This window comes from Corythoichthys intestinalis, chromosome 9 (assembly GCF_030265065.1).
Source record: "Corythoichthys intestinalis isolate RoL2023-P3 chromosome 9, ASM3026506v1, whole genome shotgun sequence".
NCBI lineage: Eukaryota > Metazoa > Chordata > Actinopteri > Syngnathiformes > Syngnathidae > Corythoichthys > Corythoichthys intestinalis.
The window spans coordinates 42,332,216-42,353,267 of NC_080403.1; the positions used below are offsets into that span (position 1 = coordinate 42,332,216).

At 39.5% G+C, this 21,052-nt stretch overlaps 1 protein-coding gene across 5 annotated transcripts in view; it reads right to left on the reverse strand.

The window, feature by feature from the left end:
• Nucleotides 1-3,193: 3,193 nt before the first annotated feature.
• The window catches only part of LOC130922441 (tubulin monoglycylase TTLL3-like), a 28,046-nt gene continuing 10,187 nt past the window's right edge, over nucleotides 3,194-21,052 (reverse strand). For all 5 annotated transcript variants that reach the window (XM_057847241.1, XM_057847237.1, XM_057847242.1 and 2 more), the window contains 8 exons: nucleotides 18,579-18,707; nucleotides 18,389-18,503; nucleotides 18,182-18,301; nucleotides 17,940-18,093; nucleotides 14,228-14,376; nucleotides 11,684-11,927; nucleotides 7,871-8,306; nucleotides 3,194-4,067 (listed from right to left, as the gene is read on the reverse strand). In XM_057847241.1, the coding sequence (XP_057703224.1) occupies nucleotides 3,381-4,067; nucleotides 7,871-8,306; nucleotides 11,684-11,927; nucleotides 14,228-14,376; nucleotides 17,940-18,093; nucleotides 18,182-18,301; nucleotides 18,389-18,503; nucleotides 18,579-18,707 (2,034 nt within the window). In that variant the 3' untranslated portion in view covers nucleotides 3,194-3,380. The remainder of the gene's footprint in view (nucleotides 4,068-7,870; nucleotides 8,307-11,683; nucleotides 11,928-14,227; nucleotides 14,377-17,939; nucleotides 18,094-18,181; nucleotides 18,302-18,388; nucleotides 18,504-18,578; nucleotides 18,708-21,052) is intronic.

Consider the following 21,052-nt stretch of genomic DNA (forward strand, 5'->3'; position numbering starts at 1 on the left):
GTCGATGCCATTGACAGAAATGGACGTCCAAATTTTTTCCCATTCATTTTCAATGGCAAAAAATAAAAATAAAAAATAAAAAATTCCCCGAATCAACAGGAAATGACCAGATATCAATTGGACATGTCCTCCAAACATCCCCCATTCCATTGACGCTTATGCAGGGTGCTGCCATTGATGGCCATGGACGTCCAAATTTCCCAATCATTTCTAATGGCATTTACTTTGTTTAACGCCATTGACTGGCATGTTTGTACATTCTATTGATAGCCCTGGGTGGGGCTAAGATCGGTATCTCCACACAGGAAAGACCCAGAGTAATTTCCTCAGAATTTGCAATTTCTACTCTAATAATATTTTTTGTCATAAGGTTACTTCAAGTTTCATCCTTTGGTTTAAATATTCTGAAGTTGTAGCGCTCTTTAGTGGAGATATTGAACACTTACATATTTGCACATTTACAACAATTTCGAAATGAACACTGAAGGTGTGTTCTAAATGTATTGTACACCTTTATAAATTGAAGCCAGGTTTTCGATTGTATTGCAGGGGAAAACACTAAGATAATTTAATTTGTTCAGCATTATGTAGTGCATTTTGCTGCATGAGAGATGGTCGTGAAATCCGGTTGCCAGAGGAGCCAATGGCGCCACCAGGTGGTGGCCACCCAACTCGCTAGTATGTCATTTTGTAGTAGCTTTGGAACTCAAAAGGACTATGCCCATTAAGTCATTAGTAACATTATATAACACAATACACCAAAATATATCAGTAGTTTATAGTTTAATAGTTTTCTCCTGGCCTTTTTACTGCAACAACATAATAAAAACCTGAAATTATGGCTTTTAGTTTTTTAGATTTTAAGTAGCCCCATCTGGCCACCTGTATGAAAAAAAAATTCTGAGGGTGCCACTGAGAGTATCTAAAAAAAAATAAATAAATAAAGATTGGTGGCGAGAAACGTGGAGTGACAGTTTCGACAAAATTGAGAAAATTAGCGCTTTTTGACAGGGGCTAAAGCACTAAAGGTACTTATTCGATTTTGGAAGGAAGATGAGTAGGGCTCAAATTATGAAAATTGTTTAGAAAGAGTGTGTGGGGGGAGGCGCACGCATGTATCCTCTGGGATTTTTTTCAGCAACGGGCAGTTAAAAATTCAAATATTTTTGAAATTTGAAAAATGTATTTTATAAATATGGAATATAAAAATATAGCTTTTTCAAGCCTAACTGCTATAAAAAAAAAGTAAGTAAATAAATAAATAAATAAAAACAGAGAAAGACTGAGAGCTGTTGAAGGATATTGACTTTGTGTTCATCTAAACAGGCTCAAGTTTCACACTGAGTAAGTATACAGTGCCCTCCATAATTATTGGCACCCCTGAAAAAGATGTGTTTTTTAGCTTCTAATATATATATTTTTTTATTCAAATAATATGGGACCTTAATGGAAAAAAAAAGAGAAAAATCCAACCTTCAATACAAGTGCATTCATTCAGTGGGGAAAAAAATCCCACATAAAGAAAAAATTATTTGACATCAAATAATGTGTGTCACAATTATTAGCACCCCTGGTGTTCATACTTTGTACAACCCCCTTTTGCCAACAAAACAAGGTCTGGGGACTGTGATGGCCATGGGAGGAGCTTGATTTTATGTCTGGTGAACCATTTATGCGTATATTTTGCCATGTTTAGGGTCATTGTCTTGCTGAAAGACCTGTGATGACCCATCTTCAGCTTTCGGGCAGAGGGCAACAGATTTTGATTTAAAATGTCCTGGTACAGTGGTACCTCTACATACGATCACTTCGAAACACGAACTTTTCGACATCCGACGTAAAATTTGACTCGCCATTTGTTTCTACATCCGACGACATGCTCAAAATACGACAATGGCAGCACCGCAGACGAATGCACGGCGGATTTTCTTGTGTGACAAATCAACACTGGTTTCAGAAAAGGTTGGTACAGGTGGTGAAACAAGGAAAAAGTTGACGCTTACCTTCTAAATGAAGATGCAAATGACAGAAAAATATGAGCGTAGGGTGGGCATCCGTGAAATGGCTCAACAATACATCTCCACGGTCCTCCTCCGACCATCGTTCGCCAGTCTTTATAAATTAAGCTGACAATTCTTATTGTGGTAACATCTCCAGAGAAATCGCCAACTTCGCCACGTTTTTATCATTTATTTCACAACTTATTCAACACAAAAACAGCTTCTGTCTGCCGCAACTGACGGTGTTCTCGAGAAAACATTCAAAGTGAAAGTGAAACTCAAGCTCACCGGTCTGTCTCTGGCAGTCAGCCCCGCGGTGCGTTCAGGGTCAGCAAAAAACGTCCGCCACATTAGAACCCGATTCGTTACATTAATACAGGAATTATTATTAATTATTATTATTATTATTATTATTATTATTCCGATTTTGATTTATAATTTATTTGTTTTGCTATGTGTAATTGCCATTTGCAATAGTTCCAGCAGTATTTTTTAAGGATTTAGTGAAGGTTTTTGGGCTGTGGAACGAATTAATGGAATTATAATGTATTCCTATGGGAAAATCCTGCTCGACATACGACCATTTCGACTTACAAACAAGGTCCTGGAACGGATTAACTTCGTATGTAGAGGTACCACTGTATTTCAAAGCATTCATGATGCCATGCACCCTAACAAGGTTCCCATGGCCTTTGGAAGCGAAACAGCCCTGACAGCATCACTGACCCACTCCCATACTTCACAGTGGGTATGAGGTGCTTTTATGGTGCTATTTTGCACAATTGCAAAATTACACTAAATTAAAAAAAATTAGGTCGCTATTTCGGTCAAAAACATATGGTATGTTAAATATTGCTATTGATCCTGAAAATATGGTTATCTCTGCGTTTGGTGATTTTTGTGCATCTAGCGTAAATTTTATGAATTTTATAGCTATTTTTAAGTTTTGCTACACTTATATGAAAAAAATGACTAATCGAGATTTTATTGGAGAACAGCTTTGAATTTTTTGATGCCGCTGCTTATGGAGACTCACATAAGCCTAAGGGTGGTGGCTGTTTTGATTTTAGGTCGCTAGCGGCTTTGGTTTTAAAAATATTTTAAGTTTTTGAAAATAGGCCCCCTACGGAGCAGCCCCACACCCCGTTTCCGATCAACTGATAGTGAAGTCTATGAATAGTGGGATTTTACCTTTTTTGATTTATTTTAATGCTGGTTTGTCAAAAAACAGTCTTCTCATGACATTGGTACATGGCTCAGCAAAGGTTTGTGACCACCGTTGTACCTAACAAGAGTGCCAGTGTATTTAAATCATGAAGGGGGAGTGGTTTTAATCTGGTTTTAATCTAGAGTTTGAAAACAAAAACTTCCTGTACATTGTCACTTAACATATCTCGACATAGTTTCAATATAACGCTGCTTGTGGAATCTGTAATTCGCCTCATGTTGAAAGGTCACCATAGAACGTTTTCGATAGCTTGGCAGAATATTTGGCTGCATGCTTGTGAGACACAGCAAGGGCCTCGGAAAAAAAGAAGTCCCGGGAAGGATTGACCTCCACACGTGCTCTCTAGGGTTTGGTTTAATTGAAGTTTTAGAGACATGTGAAACACTGCAAGATTTGGGGGTACGCGAAAAGGAGGGTCTCCTTTGAGCAACTGGAGCTACACTGCTATCACCACTCACAACCAAACATTGGGTTGTCCTACTGGGTTCATTGTGGTTCTCCACCACTTGTTCTCCTGATATCCCGATGGCATTGGGAACCACTGTTCTTTCATTCTGAACCACTGTTCTTTCATTCTGAACCACTGTTCTTTCATTCTGAACCACTGTTCTTTCTTCTTCCCTCCTTGGAGGCGTCTTCGACTTCTTTTCTGGTGGAGGCCTGCGCACATGTATCTTCCGGCATGGTTTTGCTTGACGTTTAGTCGTCTTTTCTTTATCCTCGGGAGAAAATTGGGTCTGTGGAGGCCTTTGTTTGCACTTGGTAGAGTTCGGTGTCTTGATGTGGTTTCCCTCCACTATCAGTCTCAGTCCAACAAACGGCGGGGGGTTGACTCTAGGCTGACAGAAAGCAAAACACAAAGAAATGCAAACAAGATACAGTGGGGCAAATAAGTATTTAGTCAACCAATAATTGTGCAAGTTCTCAAATTGTCAACATGGGTAAACCTCAACCACGAGAGACAGAATGTGGAAGAAAAAAAAAAACAACTGAAAATCACATTGTTTGATTTTTACATTTTTTTGCAAATCATGGTGGAAAATAAGTATTTGGTCGATACCAAAAGTTAATCTCAATACTTTGTTATGTACCCTTTGTTGGCAATAACAGAGGCGAAACGTTTTCTATAACTCTTCACAAGCTTTTCACACACTGCTGCTGGTATTTTGGCCCATTCCTCCATGCAGATCTCCTCTAGAGCAAAGATGTTTTGGGGCTGTCGTTGGGCAACACGGCCTCTTAACTCCCTCCACAGATTTGGAGTTGAGATCTGGAGACTGGCTAGGCCATTCCAGGACCTTGAAATGCTTCTTCCGAAGCCACTCCTTTGTTGCTCTGGCTGTGTGTTTGGGATCATTGTCATGCTGAAAGACCCAGCCACATCTCATCTTCAATGCCCTTGCTGATGGAAGGAGATTTTCACTCAAAATCCCTGGATACATGGCCCCATTCATTCTTTCCTTTACACAGATCAGTCGTCCTGGTCCCTTTGCAGAAAAAACAGCCCCAAAGCATGAGGTTTCCACCCCAATGCTTCACAGTGGGTATGGTGTTCTTCAGATGCAATTCAGTATTCTTTCTCCTCCAAACACGAGAACCTGTGTTTCTACCAAAAAGTTCTATTTGGGTTTCATCTGACCATAACACATTCTCCCAGTCCTCTTCTGGATCATCCAAATGCTCTCTAGCGAACCGCAGACAGGCCTGGACGTGTACTTTCTTCAGCAGGGGGACACGTCTGGCAGTGCAGGATTTGAGTCCCTGGCGGCGCATTGTGTTACTGATAGGAGCTTTTGTTTCTATGGTCCCAGTTCTCTGTAGGTCATTCACTAGGTCCCCCCATTTGGTTTGTTCACCGTTCTTGTTATCATTTTGACGCCACAGGGTGAGATCTTGCATGGAGCCCCAGATGGAGGGAGATTATCAGTGGTCTTGTATGTCTTCCATTTTCTAATAATTGCTCCCACAGTTGATTTCTTTACAACAAGCGTTTTACCTATTGCAGATTCAGTCTTCCCAGCCTGGTGCAGGTCTACAATTTTATCTCTGGTGTCCTTCGACAGCTCTTTGGTCTTGGCCATAGTGGAGTTTAGAGTATGACTGACTGAGCTTGTGGACAGGTGCCTTTTATACCGATAATGAGTTAAAACAGGTGCCATCAATACAGGTAACGAGTGGAGCCTTGTTAGACCTCGTTAGAAGAAGTTAGACCTCTTTGACAGCCAGAAATCTTGCTTGTTTGTAGGTGACCAAATACTTATTTTCCACTCTAATTTGGAAATAAATTATTTATAAATCAAACAATGTGATTTTCTGTTTTTTTTTTCCACATTCTGTCTCTCATGGTTGAGGTTTACCCATGTTGACAATTACAGATCTCTCTAATCTTTTCAAGTAGGAGAACTTGCACAATTGGTGGTTGACTAAATACTTATTTGTCCCACTGAACAATTGAACATAAGGCACAATGGCGCCCGCAGTGCCCTGCACTGGGGAATGAAATGAATGAGTATTATTTTTGTTGTATTTTCAGTATACGATACTTATGTTCAATTTTATGTTGAGAAGGAAGAGTTGCTAAAGCTTATGCCAATAAACGGCACGGTCCGAGCTACGACTGAACGCCTGTGTCCACTCGCTTTTCTCTCTGCCTTACACCGCACTGTGGAATAAAAGGAAAACTACTGCATTGGTCAAGGGGCAAAACACACTCATTGGCTTGATCTCTAATTAATTTAAAACTCATCATTGACACCCTGTGGCATATTTAAATCAGTACCTTACATCGTTAAAGCGTGGCACAGTGAAAGTACGGCAGCGCGGCCATGTGAAGTCACCGCCATGCAACGTTAACATCAATGGTGACATACTACCCTAATTTTCGGACTATAAGCCGCTACTTTTTTCCCTCATTTTGAATCCTGCGGCTTATAGTCCAGTGCGGCTTATTTGATGATTTATTTGGGTTAATAGGTAAAACTTTATTTGACAGCGGCATCATAAGACTGTCATAAGAACGTCAAAATTATGACATGACACTATCATGGGCATTACTGAATGCTTATGACAGATGTCAATATGTTTCATGTGGCATATTATGTCACTAACTCCATTTATGTCCAGCTCAGATCTTTTACGTCCATTCAAAAGTGAGATAATTTGCTGGATGACACTAACCAACATCTATTGTAAGCATTCAATAATGCTTATGACAGTGTCATGTAATAATTATGACAGTATTATGGCACCTCTATCCAAGAAAATGTTACCAAATACAATAGCTAGCAATTAATGAAACAACTGGAATAGTAACTGAAGAAATAATTAGCACAGAATATGAATTTTGATTGTTATTTACATCTGTAGTGCCGCAATGCATGCTAGGAGGAATGTTGGATGACAACAGTGTTGACAGCAGGTGGCAGCAGAGGTTGACTGTCTCCCCCAAGGGAGCAGTGATGGCCAAATGAAGATTTTTGAAACAATGCAGCCAATTGGTTCACAGCTTCATGGTGGTTCATTTGGTTTCATGACAGTCTTATAATGCCTTTGTCAAATGAAGCGTTACCAGTTAATATCTTTTGGTGTAAATATCCCATAATACAATGAGGACAGCTGCAGCTTATAGTCCAGTGCGGCTTATCTATGAACACATGCCGTTTTCATGTGTAATTTGGTGGCTGGCGGTTTATAGTCAGGTGCGCCTTATAGTCCAGAAATTACGGTAGTTACTTTTTTGGTTTAGAATTTTACAAATTCTATTAAAACGAAACGACCAACCAAGAGGGGTTTTAAAATCTAATTATTGTAACTTGTACTAACATTTATTCTTTACGAACTCAAATTTCTACCCGTGGTTCCCTTTAAAACCCTATTATAAAGGTTGTCGAAAAATCACCTGAAAGCTAAAGATCCCTCTTTTTGTGAAAGTATATTTTTTTCAAAAGTTACATTACAACTAAGCCTCTTTGTTGTACCGTATTGGCCCGAATATAAGACAGTGTTTTTTTTTTTTGCATTAAAATAAGACTGAAAAAGAAGGGGTCATCTTATATTCGCGGTCTAGACATTATACCCATTCACGACGCTAGATGGCGCCAGATATCATTGAAGCGATGTTCTGTCATGACGGATCTCAGCGACTCAAGTTTAACCAGTTTGCATTATTTTATTGCAATGTTTTTCCTTATTCAGATTTGTTTCAAGACTACAATTACAGTTAGACTTCACTTTGATGGCTAATGCAGTTATTACAATTTTGTTGTTTTATCACAATAGATTGGTTACCAGAAGCCATTCATTTACGAATGTGATAGCACTTTAGTTTACATATTTAAATGTTCGGATATTAAGATTTCAATGAGGCAAATTAACATGCCTTTTCTCTCAAATATATTATTATAATCATTTGTTTCGGATGTACTGTAATTATTTTCTGTATAAAAATTAATTTGGTGTTCAAAAAGTCTTTTTTCAAACTTGAGTCTTTAAAAAGAGGGGGTCGTCTTATAATCAGGGCCGTCTTATATTCGGGCCAATACGGTACTTTTTCTTTTGCTCACTTCTTGTATGTATTTACGTATTGTCTGAGCATGTGTATCATCACATATTTCCATTACCCTTTGTGTGATGCATGAGTCACCTGTTTGTAAATCAAATGGAAGCCTCCGGTGAAGGCGTTGGGGTTTTTTCGTCTGTCCAGGACCACTTTCAGTGTGTCCATCTGAACGGCTGGGCAGAGCCGAGCTGTGACGACGCTGGAGCAGGCCATGGTGGGATTGGTGTTGACTTCAAGAAGCCAAGGCTTCATGTCATTTCCCAACATGAAATCGGCGCCGTACAACTCAAAGGCCGCCTTGCGGTGCTTCACCTGGTCTTGGGCTGTCTGCAAGACATGGACCACAGCTTGCTGCATACCCGGGACCACCACACTCTCCCATTTTGCCCCTTGGCCCTGCTGATGCAAAAAAGCCTTCAAGTCGGAGCTAGACCATATGTTGTCCCTGGGCAAGCCCGGGTGGCGCTCGCGTGATGGCTGGAGGTGCTTCTGGATGGAGTTGTTGCACAGGTGGACGGAGCTGAGTGAAGGAATGCTCAGTGTTCATTATAAATAACACTTTTGCCCTTCTTACATTCATTCTAGAATAAAAGACAACCCCAGTCGCAAATTTCAAATAAAGGTAGTACCCGGGTTACTATCGAGTTCCATTTCTACGCTGGCGACGTAAACCAAATTTCTGCGCAAGTCGGAATTAACCCTTTAAGTACCCAAAATAACTGTCCAAAAAGTCCAAAAGTTTTGTATTTTGTATAATGATGGAGGGCACACTGGGTCTGACTGGACTGTCGCTTTATGACTGTGGAGCAGTCTCTCGTCTGACATTGTTTAAGGATAGCTGTGCTCTGGTTTGGCTCACGTAAGGCTGTAAGTTGTTTCAGCTAATATATTTTTGTGTATGCATTTGAAATTAAGTTTACAGCTACAGTTTGTGGAGTTACGGCTAAGCATTTTGCTACGAGAATTGTAAATACATTAGCATTCATAGCATTTAAGCTAGACAACTTTTGTTAGGCAAATTGCGTACCGTACGCACGCTATTTTTAGACTGTGACGTCGCATTGTAAAGCGGAAGTAAAGCCGAAGTGGGACATTATAGACCCGCCCTCGCATAGAAACAATGTTATTTGTGCTACTTTTCTTCGGTAATCTTTCAAAACGAACATGCCAATAACACCTTGCTTTTTTGGAACTTGTAGAAACGACTTTAGACATTACGACACATGAAGGATGTTTTCTTCATACGTTTCCGGAAACTCGGGAGGAAAAAATGTGAAGACCGAATTAACTTGCGCGGACTTTAACACCAGCTCAGTGAATCCATTCACATTTCATATGCAGTAAACATTTTGTTGGTTTGGCATGGTCTTTCAGAAGACAAAGAGGTAAGCCATTTTTATATTTGTAACTTATTTTTTAACACGGCGTTGTGCCGTACTGCTTCTGTCTGACAATTATTGACCTGAAAAGAATTACAATGGTATATGACTGCCACTGTTACTGTTTCTGTCGTAAAAAAAAAAAAAAAAAAAAAAAAAAACTTTAGTAAGGGGGGAGTGTAAATAAAGTATAGAATTAAGATTTGTTAATAACGAAAAAATTAAAAGTTCTTTGGCTGTCACTGAGTAGCATTTGCGATCGCTACACAAAATATAAATTCCCCCCAAGAACGGTCAGAGACGTAGGACAACTAGAGGATATAATATAAAGGAAAGACGGGGCTGTTGGTAAAGTTTAGCTTGTTGAAACAGGAGAATGTCATTGCCAGTCGCGTAAGAAAAAGGTGTCGATTAAAAAGCTAAGGTTACGCTAAAATCGGCTCGTTTTTTTCGTCTTTTTCAGCCCTCGACAATCAAGCCATCCCTTTAACTGAACATTTTTATGTACTTTCACATCTTTGTAAGTGAATTTGGCACCAGGGACATCATTTTCGGAGAGAATTGGTAGGTTTAGCATTGTAAACATCTCCTTTGTGCACGATTTCCATTCATTTCCTATTGGGGACAAACGGTGGCGTGTCCTCCCTTTCCTCCCTTAGCAACAGTAGCTAACGTCATGAATATTAATAAGCGGAATTGACGTGTTGCTTGCGGTACGCCATTAGGCTAATTTAACCTACTAAATTTACATATTGATCTGACGAGATGGATGTTTGAACACCAATCGCTTTGTGTCAAGTATTGATTGTTAACATGTGTGCCGTTATGAGCATAAGTGTACATGTGTGTTACAGCTTTACAAATTGTCGAAAGTGAAGGAACTAAAAAACTTCAAAAAGCACAATTGCCTCGTTTGATGTCTGTAAAGCTGAACAACTTTACATTTATTGAGGACGGAACACGTCATCTAATAAAGTATGAAATAACATACTGTGAGGTACAATAAGGTACTGTTTATGTGACTAAAACCAAAATAAATCGACTGGAGACTAAATAGCGGACGAGACTCCAGCGTCGTAAAGTCGAAATCGCGCAAGTCGAGAACGTCGTAACCCAGGGACTACCTGTACTCCTAATTTTCGGACTATAAACCGCTTTATAGTCTAGTGTAGTTCATTTATGGATATTTTACATGTGAGTGAGTTCCATGTCTTAAGGTGTAAAAATCCCATAATACAATATGGACGTCTGCAGCTTCTAGTTCAGTGATTCTTTTGTAGTATCTGAACAAACAGTTTTCACGTGAAAATTTTGTGGGCACGGCTTATAGTCGGGTACGGGTTTATAGCCATAAATAACAGTAACTAACATATAAAACATAGAGATATGTCCTTGTTGTCTAATTTATAAACACATTGTATCTGCTGCAGTGAAAATGAGTCCAAACTATTATATAGAATTCCAAATTGCTCGTGATTACCTCCTAAAATATTAAATAAAAGTTAAATAAAGTTAAATAAAACGAATAAAATTAGTTTTAAATCTGAAAATATGTTCTAAATGACAGTGCACCAATTTAAAAAAATAATGGTGCTCTGAAATTGTCCCTCTCAATATAATACACGGTATACACCTTTGTCTCTGGAGGAAGAGATTTTTCTTTTTTTTATGTAATGACTCAACCAAAGTGGCACTATCAAGCTAATTATTTTGACCGCATGTAGACCTTAGGTACAGTAAGCCCTCTTTTCTGTTTTTCCGTTTGTGTGGTGTTTTCTCCCGTAACTAATGCCCCTTTCCCACTGAAACTAGTGGGTCAATGCGCGTTTTTTCCAAGACGATGCAACCCACTAGCAATTGGCATTTTGCACCTTTCCCATTGACAAAAAAAGCCGAGTCTTTTTTGTTTTTCACCAGTCTTCCCCCCCACCCCTCCTCAGCCGTACGTAAGGTTACATGACGTCACCACGCTAAAATGCGCATGGACAAGTGTGACCGAATTCATTCAGTTCAAGGAAGTAAACAATGCAGAGCAACATGAAAGCCTCCTTTCCGTTTGTGTTCTCCGTTTTCATGCTTTTTACTGCCCTCAAAATGGTCGAAATGCAGCAAAGGATCAATACTCTGCTTGTGCTGAGGCGACGTGAATTTTGGTTTGTGCGCTACTGGCTCCTTCTACTAGCTTTGTTGTGAGCATCGACGTAACTACGGTTGTGGTGTGTGTTAAATGGGAGGCGACTGGCACGTTGTTATGACGCATCACGTAAGAGCCTGCAAAGAGTTTGCTTTCACACTGCATGACGATCAGAGCCAAGGTGATTTTAACGTGGGTCGCTTGGCGGGTTGATTGACGCGGGTCGCTGCACCTTTCCCACTGCCACCAAAAGCCGATTGTTAATGGGTTGACACGGGTTTTTTGGCCAGTGGGAAAGGGGTATAAATGTGTCAGTCACCAAGGATGGAAAAAGTAACAAAAGTACCGATCTAAGCCATTCTATTGATTTGTGCCTTGCCTGACCTATCCAGTCTTTTGGTGGAGTATGGCTGAGTGGAGAACCTCAGGTAGCAGTCTTTGTAGAACCAAACCGTCAAAGGGTTCCAGTCAGTGACGAGAAACCACTGACGCAGGTCAAATTTGGTTCCTTTGATCAGCAGAGGTTGTTCCAGGTACTTCTGAACCACCCACTTGCTATCGTTTGCTACGACTGTGTCTGACTCCACCAGTGCTAAAATCTGATCCAAGCGATTCATACAAACAATACCTGGAAGGTGTCATGTAAAAGAACAGATCTGATTGACTCAGTTATAGTACATTAAAAACATAAACACACGGTATACTGTAGCCTACATACAGTGAGTCAAATAAGTACGGTATTTAGTCAACCACCAATTGTGCAAGTTCTCCTATTTGAAAAGATTAGAGAGGTCTGTAATTGTCAACATGGGTAAACCTCAACCATGAGGGACAGAGTGTGGAAAAAAAAACAGAAAACACATTGTGTGTTTTTTAAAGAATTTATTTCCAAATTAGAGTGGAAAATAAGTATTTGGTCACCTACAAACAAGCAAGATTTCTGGCTGTCAAAGAGGTTTAACTTCTTCTAACAAGGTCTAACGAGGCTCCACTCATTACCTGCATTAATGGCACCTGTTGTAACTCATTATCGGTATAAAAAACACCTGTCCACAACCTCAGTAAGTCACACTCCAAACTCCACTATGGCCAAGACCAAAGAGCTGTCGAAGGACACCAGAGACAAAATTGTAGACCTACACCAGGCTGGGAAGACTGAACCTGCAATAGGTAAAACGCTTGGTGTAAAGAAATCAACTGTGGGAGCAATCATTGGAAAATGGAAGACATACAAGACCACTGATAATCTCCCTCGATATGGGGCTCCATGCAAGATCTCACCCCGTGGCATCAAAATGATAACAAGAACGGTGAGCAAAATTCCCAGAACCACAAGGTAGGACCTAGTGAATGACCTACAGAGAGCTGGGACCAAAATAACAAAGGCTACTATCAGTAACACAATGCGCCGCCAGGGACTCAAATCCTGCACTACCAGACGTGTCCCACTGCTGAAGCCAGTACACGTCCAGGCCCATCTGCGGTTCGCTAGAGAGCATTTGGATGATCCAGAAGAGGACTGGGAGAATGTGTTATAGTCAGATGAAACCAAAATAGAACTTTTTGGTAGAAACATAGGTTCTCGTATTTGGAGGAGAAAGAATATTGAATTGCATCCGAAAAACACCATACCCACTGTGAAGCATGGGGGTGAAAACATGCTTTGGGGCTGTTTTTCTGCAAAGGGACCAGGCCGACTGATCTGTGTAAAGGGAAGAATTAATGGGGCCATGTATCGAGAGATTTTGAGTGAAAATCTCCTATCAGCAAGGGCATTGAAGATGAGACGTGGCTGGGTCTTTCAGCATGACAATGATTCCAAGCACACAGCCAGGGCAACAAAGGAGTGGCTTCGTAAGAAGCATTTCAAGGTCCTGGAGTGGCCTAGCCAGTCTCCAGATCTCAACCCCATAGAAAATCTGTGGAGGGAGTTGAAAGTCCATGTTGCCCAACGACAGCCCCAAAACATCACTGCTCTAGAGGAGATCTGCATGGAGCAATGGTCCAAAATACCAGCAACAGTGTGTTAAAAGCTTGTAAAGAGTTACAGAAAACGTTTGGCCTCCGTTATTGCCAACAAAGGTTTGAGATGAACTTTTGGTATTGACCAAATACTTATTTTCCACCATGATTTGCAAATAAATTCTTTAAAAATCAAACAATGTGATTTTCAGGGTTTTTTTTCCACATTCTGTCTCTCATGGTTGAGGTTTACCCATGTTGAAAATGTTGACAGGCCGCTCTAATATTTTCAAGTGGGAGAACTTATTTGCCCCACTGTACCAATATACTGTATACACAGGGCTGGCCTTGGGTGACAAGCATGCCTTAGAAGAAAGCGTAGGTAAGAAGTCCCCCCAAAACGACAATATATTTTTTACACTCTTGTGTATTTTGTAAATATTGTATTTTCAGAACTTAAAAGAGTACGTCTGTCATTGTTTGTAGTTGACCAGCATGTCGTGTGGCATGTCACTCATGTGACAGGGGCTTCAGAGGGAAGAGAGGTTGAGATGCCGGCGCAGAATTATACTGCGTCGATTGTGTACATTTGAAGGCAAAATCAAGTATACAATTATCAGATTGCCTTATTGGTTGCATTTAAAAAAAAAAAAATCTGGATCATCGGTGTAACATTATAATTGCCATTATAACCGATAACTAACAGTAACTGATCTTATCGTGCATCTTTACTTGATATATTAGAAAACTTGGGGGAAGCGTAGCATGAGCACTTTTTTTCTTCCCGCAAGTATTTTTCTCTCTTTAAAGCAACTTGGTGCCCCCCTCCACTAGATGACACCCTAGCCAACCGCCTAGCTTGCCTATGCTGAGGGCTGGCCCTGTGTATACTGTATGCTGTTATTGAGGGAAAAAGCCAACGACATATTTACTTTTTAGTATGGAAAAAAGACAAAAAAAGCTCACCTCTTCCTCTTGACATTGCCCCCGGTTTGATAATCCAGATGTTATTGAATCCATCTATCTCCAGCTGAGGGCAGACTTCCTTCAATTGGACCAACATGTCTTGGCAACGGCTCACAAAATCAGCACTTCTCATGATCGATGCCCCGTCACTAAAACCATTAAATTATCGGTGTCAATATTTAGCTTTCATAAATTATTTTAATACTGTATACCCACCTACACAAACTCCTACATGACAGCTGCAGCATGTTTTTTTTGTGGACATATTTTAATTAATTCAAAGAGTTTATTGTATTGTGGTTGTAGTTTACAGTAGAAATTCTCTTCATAATGGTGAGAGGTGTCTACAATGTTTTTCCAAAATGTGGTGACACTCCACCGCAAATGGCTGTCAGTGGTCGGAAGGCTTCTTACATTTTCATATACTAAAATGATGTTTCATCTGCTAAGTTTATCCGTTTTTCCCTTGATTTATTTTTTAACCGACTTCCCATCATGAGTGCCATGAATAAGTGCCACTATTACTGTTGGTTTCGGGCACTGTGTAATCTGACATGTAAAATGCTAGCGTCTCATTTTCAGAGATTGGTAGTAACGCCTTACATGCACTCTGTTACATTTACTTGAGTAATTTTTTGAGAAAAATAGGAGTTTTACGAAGCCATACTTTTTACTGCTGCCCCCGCGACCTGACCTCGGATTAAGCGGTAGATGATGGATGAATGGATTGATGGATGGATGCTTTTTATTTTTACTTGAGTAGATTTATGAAATAAAAATGCTGCTCTTATTACGCTACTTTGGGCTACACAAGAGTCATTACATTGTTCCTCTTTATTCTATATACTAAATTTACTTTTTTTTTTTTTTTTTTGCCAGCGATGCCAAGAATAGTGCTACTAATTTCACCAATGAGACGTCGCAACAATAATCACATGACTCCATTACACCACTCAGACGCAAGCTTGCAGTTTTTTCACCTGCGCAACATAGCCAAAATTAGAAATATTTTGTCCAAAAACGATGCAGAAAAATAAATTTACGCGTTCGTTACATCTAGATTGGATTACTGTAACTCCTTACTTGCAGCTTGTCCTAAAAGTCCTCTAAAAGGTCTTCAGCTAGTCCAGAATTCAGCAGCAAGACTTTTAACAGGAACTAATAGAAGAGAGCACATCACCCCTGTGCTCAAGGCCCTTCACTGCGTTCCAGTTGAGTTTAGAAATTTAAATCCTCCTTCTTACATTTAAGACCATTAATGGTTTAGGGCCATCCTATCTCACCAATGCTCTGGTTCCATACAGCCCCAACAGAACACTCCATTCTCAGAATGCAGGTCTACTGGTAGTTCCCAGGGTCTCTAAAAGTACAGTAGGAGCTAGAGCCTTTAGCTACCAAGCTCCGGTCTTATGGAATAAGCTTCCATCTAGTATTAAAGAAACTGACACAGTCTGTACATTTAAGATTAGACTAAAAACGTTCCTATTTGACAAAGCTTATGGTCAGGCTAGTTGAAATCGGACTAGACTCACAGTTCAGTCTAAGCTGCACTAGAAGCTGGGGGAAGTTCAGCTACTTACCACTTGTCTTACTTTATTTCTCTTTTCTAATTCTAATATCTAGTTGACTAGTCTCTTCATCACTAGTCACTCGGTGTGGGCTATTTTTCAGCCACAGCCTCCTGACTATCCTGACCCCTGGCTGGATGGACGTCCTTGTTGCCCCCCGTCTCATCTGGCTAGATGGACCTCCTCTTGTTTCTTCATTTCATTGTATCTCTACAAATTGGACCTCCTGCTGCTAATACCCACCATCAGTCCTGGTGCATCTATAGACCCTACCCACCGACGTCACAAAACCACGTGGTCGCTGTATGGTTCCGCCCACTTGTCCGTCATTTTGTCTCTGTATTAGCATTGGTTTCAATTGATCGAGGAATTTAAAATGCATTTCATGGAAGACCCGGTGCTTTCTGATGCCGTAAACTCACTGGATGTGTTGCATAAAAGGCGTTATGTGGAAAAGCTTCGTTCTATACAGTCGCCAGATCCATATTTGATGCCCAAATCGATGTTTTTCGACCCACTATCTTCGCCCTGTCTGCCTGACATCTGCACGCTGATATTTACAATTATCTTGTCCACACAAAATCAGCCTATTCTCACAAAAATTTGAAAAACTTCAAGAGCTTGGAGGCTTATAAATACTTCGTTGCTGGTTGGGTGAAACAGGTCCTCGTCCACGAAAATTCGGCAGGAATCTATCTTGTGCTTGGAAAGGTGAGTTACGAAATTTTCAATTCAAAATCTTTTGTTATTGCTAACATCCACTGTCAAGTCTAATGTATTTCATGTCGTTTGTCAATGGAGTTAAGACTTTTAATGTTTATATGGTTTAGCGATAGCACTCTCACTACATACATACGTGTATGTTGTCGGCGATTAGCCTAGCAATGATCTTAATTGTGGTTATTTGTCAGCCCAAAACCCTCTAAGTATATCTTAAATGCATCTTACCGGATATAAAATGACTACTACATAGTCTGTGGTGATTTTTTGGTGCCCAGTTTTCACGTCGAATTGCAGCCGTCGGCGTCCATTTCGCTCTCCTCTTTGGATCCCTCGGAATACGGTAAAACTTCAAGTCTCTCCTTCCATCTTCTCTGTTAGTGCAACCAACAGCCACACACGCCTTCACCATTTTGATTATTAATGTTAAGGAGCAGAAAAACACGCCGTAAATAGGAGGAATGTACGTAGCCGTAACAGGTTAACACTATGTTTTGACGGACAATTGGGCGGTACCATTCAGGAGAGCGGAGTTGTGACGTCACGTGGGTAGGGTCTATAGCCTGTCCGTCCTGGGAGTGGATGTCTCCTGACTGTGGTTCTCCCCAAGGTTTCTCATTTTTCCCAAAGGGTTTTTGGAGTTTTTCTTTGCCGACATGGAGGGTCTAAGGATGGGGGTTGCCCGGGACTTGAACTTTATTAATTCATCTACTGTTTCTGACTGTGTATCATATTGCCTCTGCAAAGCCCTTTGAGACAACCTTGTTTTGGTATTGGGCTATACAAATAAAACTGAATTGCATTGAATTGAATTGAATTGAATAATAGTAACTATGAAGGAACTACACTATTCACTATTCAACCCGGAACTATTTTCTCCAGTAGAGGGCACTCATGCTATTTAGACAAATATTGCTTTATTTCTGTCTTTTTTGGGGGCTTAATGTTGTTATGTAATGGGTTATTGTACAGTATCATTATAACAACAGTTCATATAGATAAGTTTGTGCTGAAAGAAAAAAAATACCATTGTTTAAAAAATTTTTTAAAAGTAAGCAGTTACCCACAATATTACTCATTACTTGAGTATTCTTTTCACTGGATACTTTTTTACTTGTACTTTAGTAAATTTTTTGGATGAATACTTTTACTTTAGTAATATTATTTTGAAGTAATGCTACTCTTACTTGAGTAAATTTTTACTACTCTACCCACCTTTGCTTATTTTTATGAAAAAGTTACCAAGGTAGCCAGCTGGTGAGTGCTACCTGACTTTAACTGTTACCTCATTCGAGCCTTACAAAAAAAAAAAAAAAAAAAAGGTGTCTTGTCTATTTTAGCACATAAACGGTAAATGGTAACCCAACATTAAGAACATGCATCTCTTTCAATTAACCTATAAATATTGCTTGAAATGTACTCACTGCACTACCATGTAATACTTCTGCAGAAATTGATTCCACTGATTATCCTCCACAAATGGGAGCGTTTCCACAGTCACATCAATGTCACAGTGCTCGAGAGAACTCAGATACTCCTGACACCTCTGCAAGGCTGTCTTGATCACTCCTGGACTGACTGTGGAGATCATTTTAAAAAAGCATTAGCTTCTGTGGAAGTGGCCTCATTGTACGTTTTGCAGTTTTTTTTAACATTCAATCACTACCTGGAGAGACGTTTTGAGTGTTTCCCTCATCTTTGGTTTGTTGGTTTGTTGTTTCTTGTTTCTTGTTTGTCTCGACCACGTGCTTTATCAGACTGCAGCACGCTGTCCTCCTGAAGTCATCTTTTTTCCCCCCATACAGAGCACAAGATACCTGGTCTCAGTGAAATCTAGTTTTGCCTGACAGTGTGGCAGCAGTGTAGAGCAGACCAATGAATGCATGTCTCTCATCCTTAGCCCCGAGCCTGTAACATCTCGGAAAGAAGGCGTCGGGATCTGCAGTGTCATACCACTTAAGGTTACGCAGGTTCACACAGAGGCCCACCTCAAATAGCAACAACACAAAATAATGTCACTGCCATTACAATACCGGAGTCTCTGAGCATATTCTTTTTCAGACCTTGGTGGTAAAATTTCCTGTATTTGCATAGTGATTGATCAGTTGGTTCGGTGTTAGGGAGCGAAAATGGTCGGAATCGAAACGTCCACTCCAGTAGAAATAAGTCTTCTCATTTCGGACGAGATGGGACTACAAAGAGTGAAAAGGAAAATATTTCTAATAGATTAATAGTGATATGCAATCAAAATGATAACATGTATTAGTGCACCTCCCTTCCTCGTAGTGTCTCCCTCCTCCAACACACCTGAATCGAATAATCAGGATCATTATCAGGCTTCTGGAGAGCTTGCTGATGACATAATCATTTGATTCAGGTGTTAGAGGAGAGGGACATGGAAAACAGAATAGGTGAGGTCCGGATTTAGTGAATCCTGGTGTATAAATACCGTATTGGCCCAAATATAAGATGGTGTTTTTTGCATTGAAATAAGACGTGGGGGTCGTCTTATATCCGCTTTCTAGACATTATACCTATTCACGACGCTAGATGGCACCAGATATTATTGAAGCGATGTTCTGTCATGACAGATCTCAGCTACTTTCAAGTTTAACCAGTTTGCATTATTTTATTGCAGTGTTTTTCCTTATTCAGATTTGTTTCAAGACTACAGTTTGACTTCACTTTGATGGTTAATGCAGTTATTGTAATTTTGTTGTCTTATCACAATAGATTGGTTTATTTACATTTCAAAAACCAGAAGCCATTCATTTACGAATGTGATTGCACTTTAGTTTACATATTTAAATGTTCAGATATTAAGATTTGAATGAGGCACAATAACATGCCTTTTCTCTCAAGTATATTGTTATAATCATGTTTCAGATGTATTGTAATTATTTTCTCTATAAAAAAGAATTTGGTGTTCAAAAAGTCTTTTTTCAAACTTGAGTCTTGAAAAACAGGGGGTCGTCTTATAATCAGGGGCGTCTTATATTCGGGCCAATACAGTAATATAAAAAGCTTATTTTGTGTTATTGGAGTGAGGGGACTTCATAACTATTAGAGTTGACTTCTTAACTGACATCACAATATTGTCCAACTCCAAAAATCCAATACCGATATCGAATCGATACCGATATATGCGGTCGTGGACTTATTATATACATTATTTTTTTTATCATTGATTGATCATTAATTTTTGCACAGTGAACGCAAACGGTCTGCTCACATAATAAATCCCAAGCATCTTAGTTTGAAGACATCTAATGGTGGATCAGCATAACTGCTGTGCTAAGCAGTGACCAGCCTTTGTACAAAGGCAGAAGGCTTCTACATTTATAATGAAGGAAACATGCAAATTGGCCCAAAACCGATATTGAAAAACCAATGTTGATAATATCCGATAATTTTAAAATGCTTTTATTGGCTGACATTATCAGAGGTTGGTAGCAACATGTTACATGTACTCCGTTACATTTACATGAGCAACATTGAGAAAAATGTACTTCTAAGAGTAGTTTTCCGAAGCCATACTTTTTACTTTTATTTGAGTAGATTTGTGAAGAAAAAAAACGCTACTCTTGCTCCACTACTTTGGGCTACACAAGAGTCGATACATTTTTCCTCTCCGCACCGTAAAAAATGAAGTATTTGACATAGAGAGCAGCCCCTTAACATGACTCGAAAGCGCAGATTTAAACCTCTCTCCCAGTTCTTCTTTGGCACCGGTTGACCACGGAAAACCGGACACATGATCCTTTTAATTTCATAATAGTGAACAATGAAGGAACTATTCACTATTCAAACTAGGAACTTTTTTCTCCTCTAGAGGGCACTCATGATCCTTGGAAGAATAATGCTTCATTTGTGTCTTTTTTTTTTCTTGCGCCGAAATTCAATGTTTTTTGTTTTGTTTTTGTATTTCTTTGGCTTAATGTGGTTATGTAATGGGTTATTGTACAGTATCATTATAACAACAGTTCATATAGATAAGATTGTGGTGAGAGAAAAAAAATACCATTGTTTAAAAAATAAATAAGTTGTTACTCAGAACGTTACTCATTACTTTATTCTGTATTCTTTCCATTGGATACTTTTTTTTATTTGTACTTGAGTACATTTTTTGAATGACTTCTTTTACTTTGCAGTCTTGAATTATATTAGTGTGACATGTGACAGGCCAATAAAGAAAAGTGCAATTGGTTACTAATTTAGATAAAACAGAATTAAGGTATGCGGCCAAGTAAACCACTAGTACGTGGATGTTAGTAATTTTACTACATAAAATTAACATCCGTTTCAATGATAAAATGAACTGTAAAGCATACCTGTCAACCCGAGGCCGTTGGCAATCTTACAAATAGTGACGTATGCCCTTACAAATTGATGACTCATCTTACATTTTATATGGCGTACAATATGAAACAAAAATAAAACTAGATTTTTAAAATAATATGAATTTATTGGTAATATTGTCACATTTAGCCTGGTGCAATCAAAGAACAATCAATATCTTCAGCTACATCATTATTAC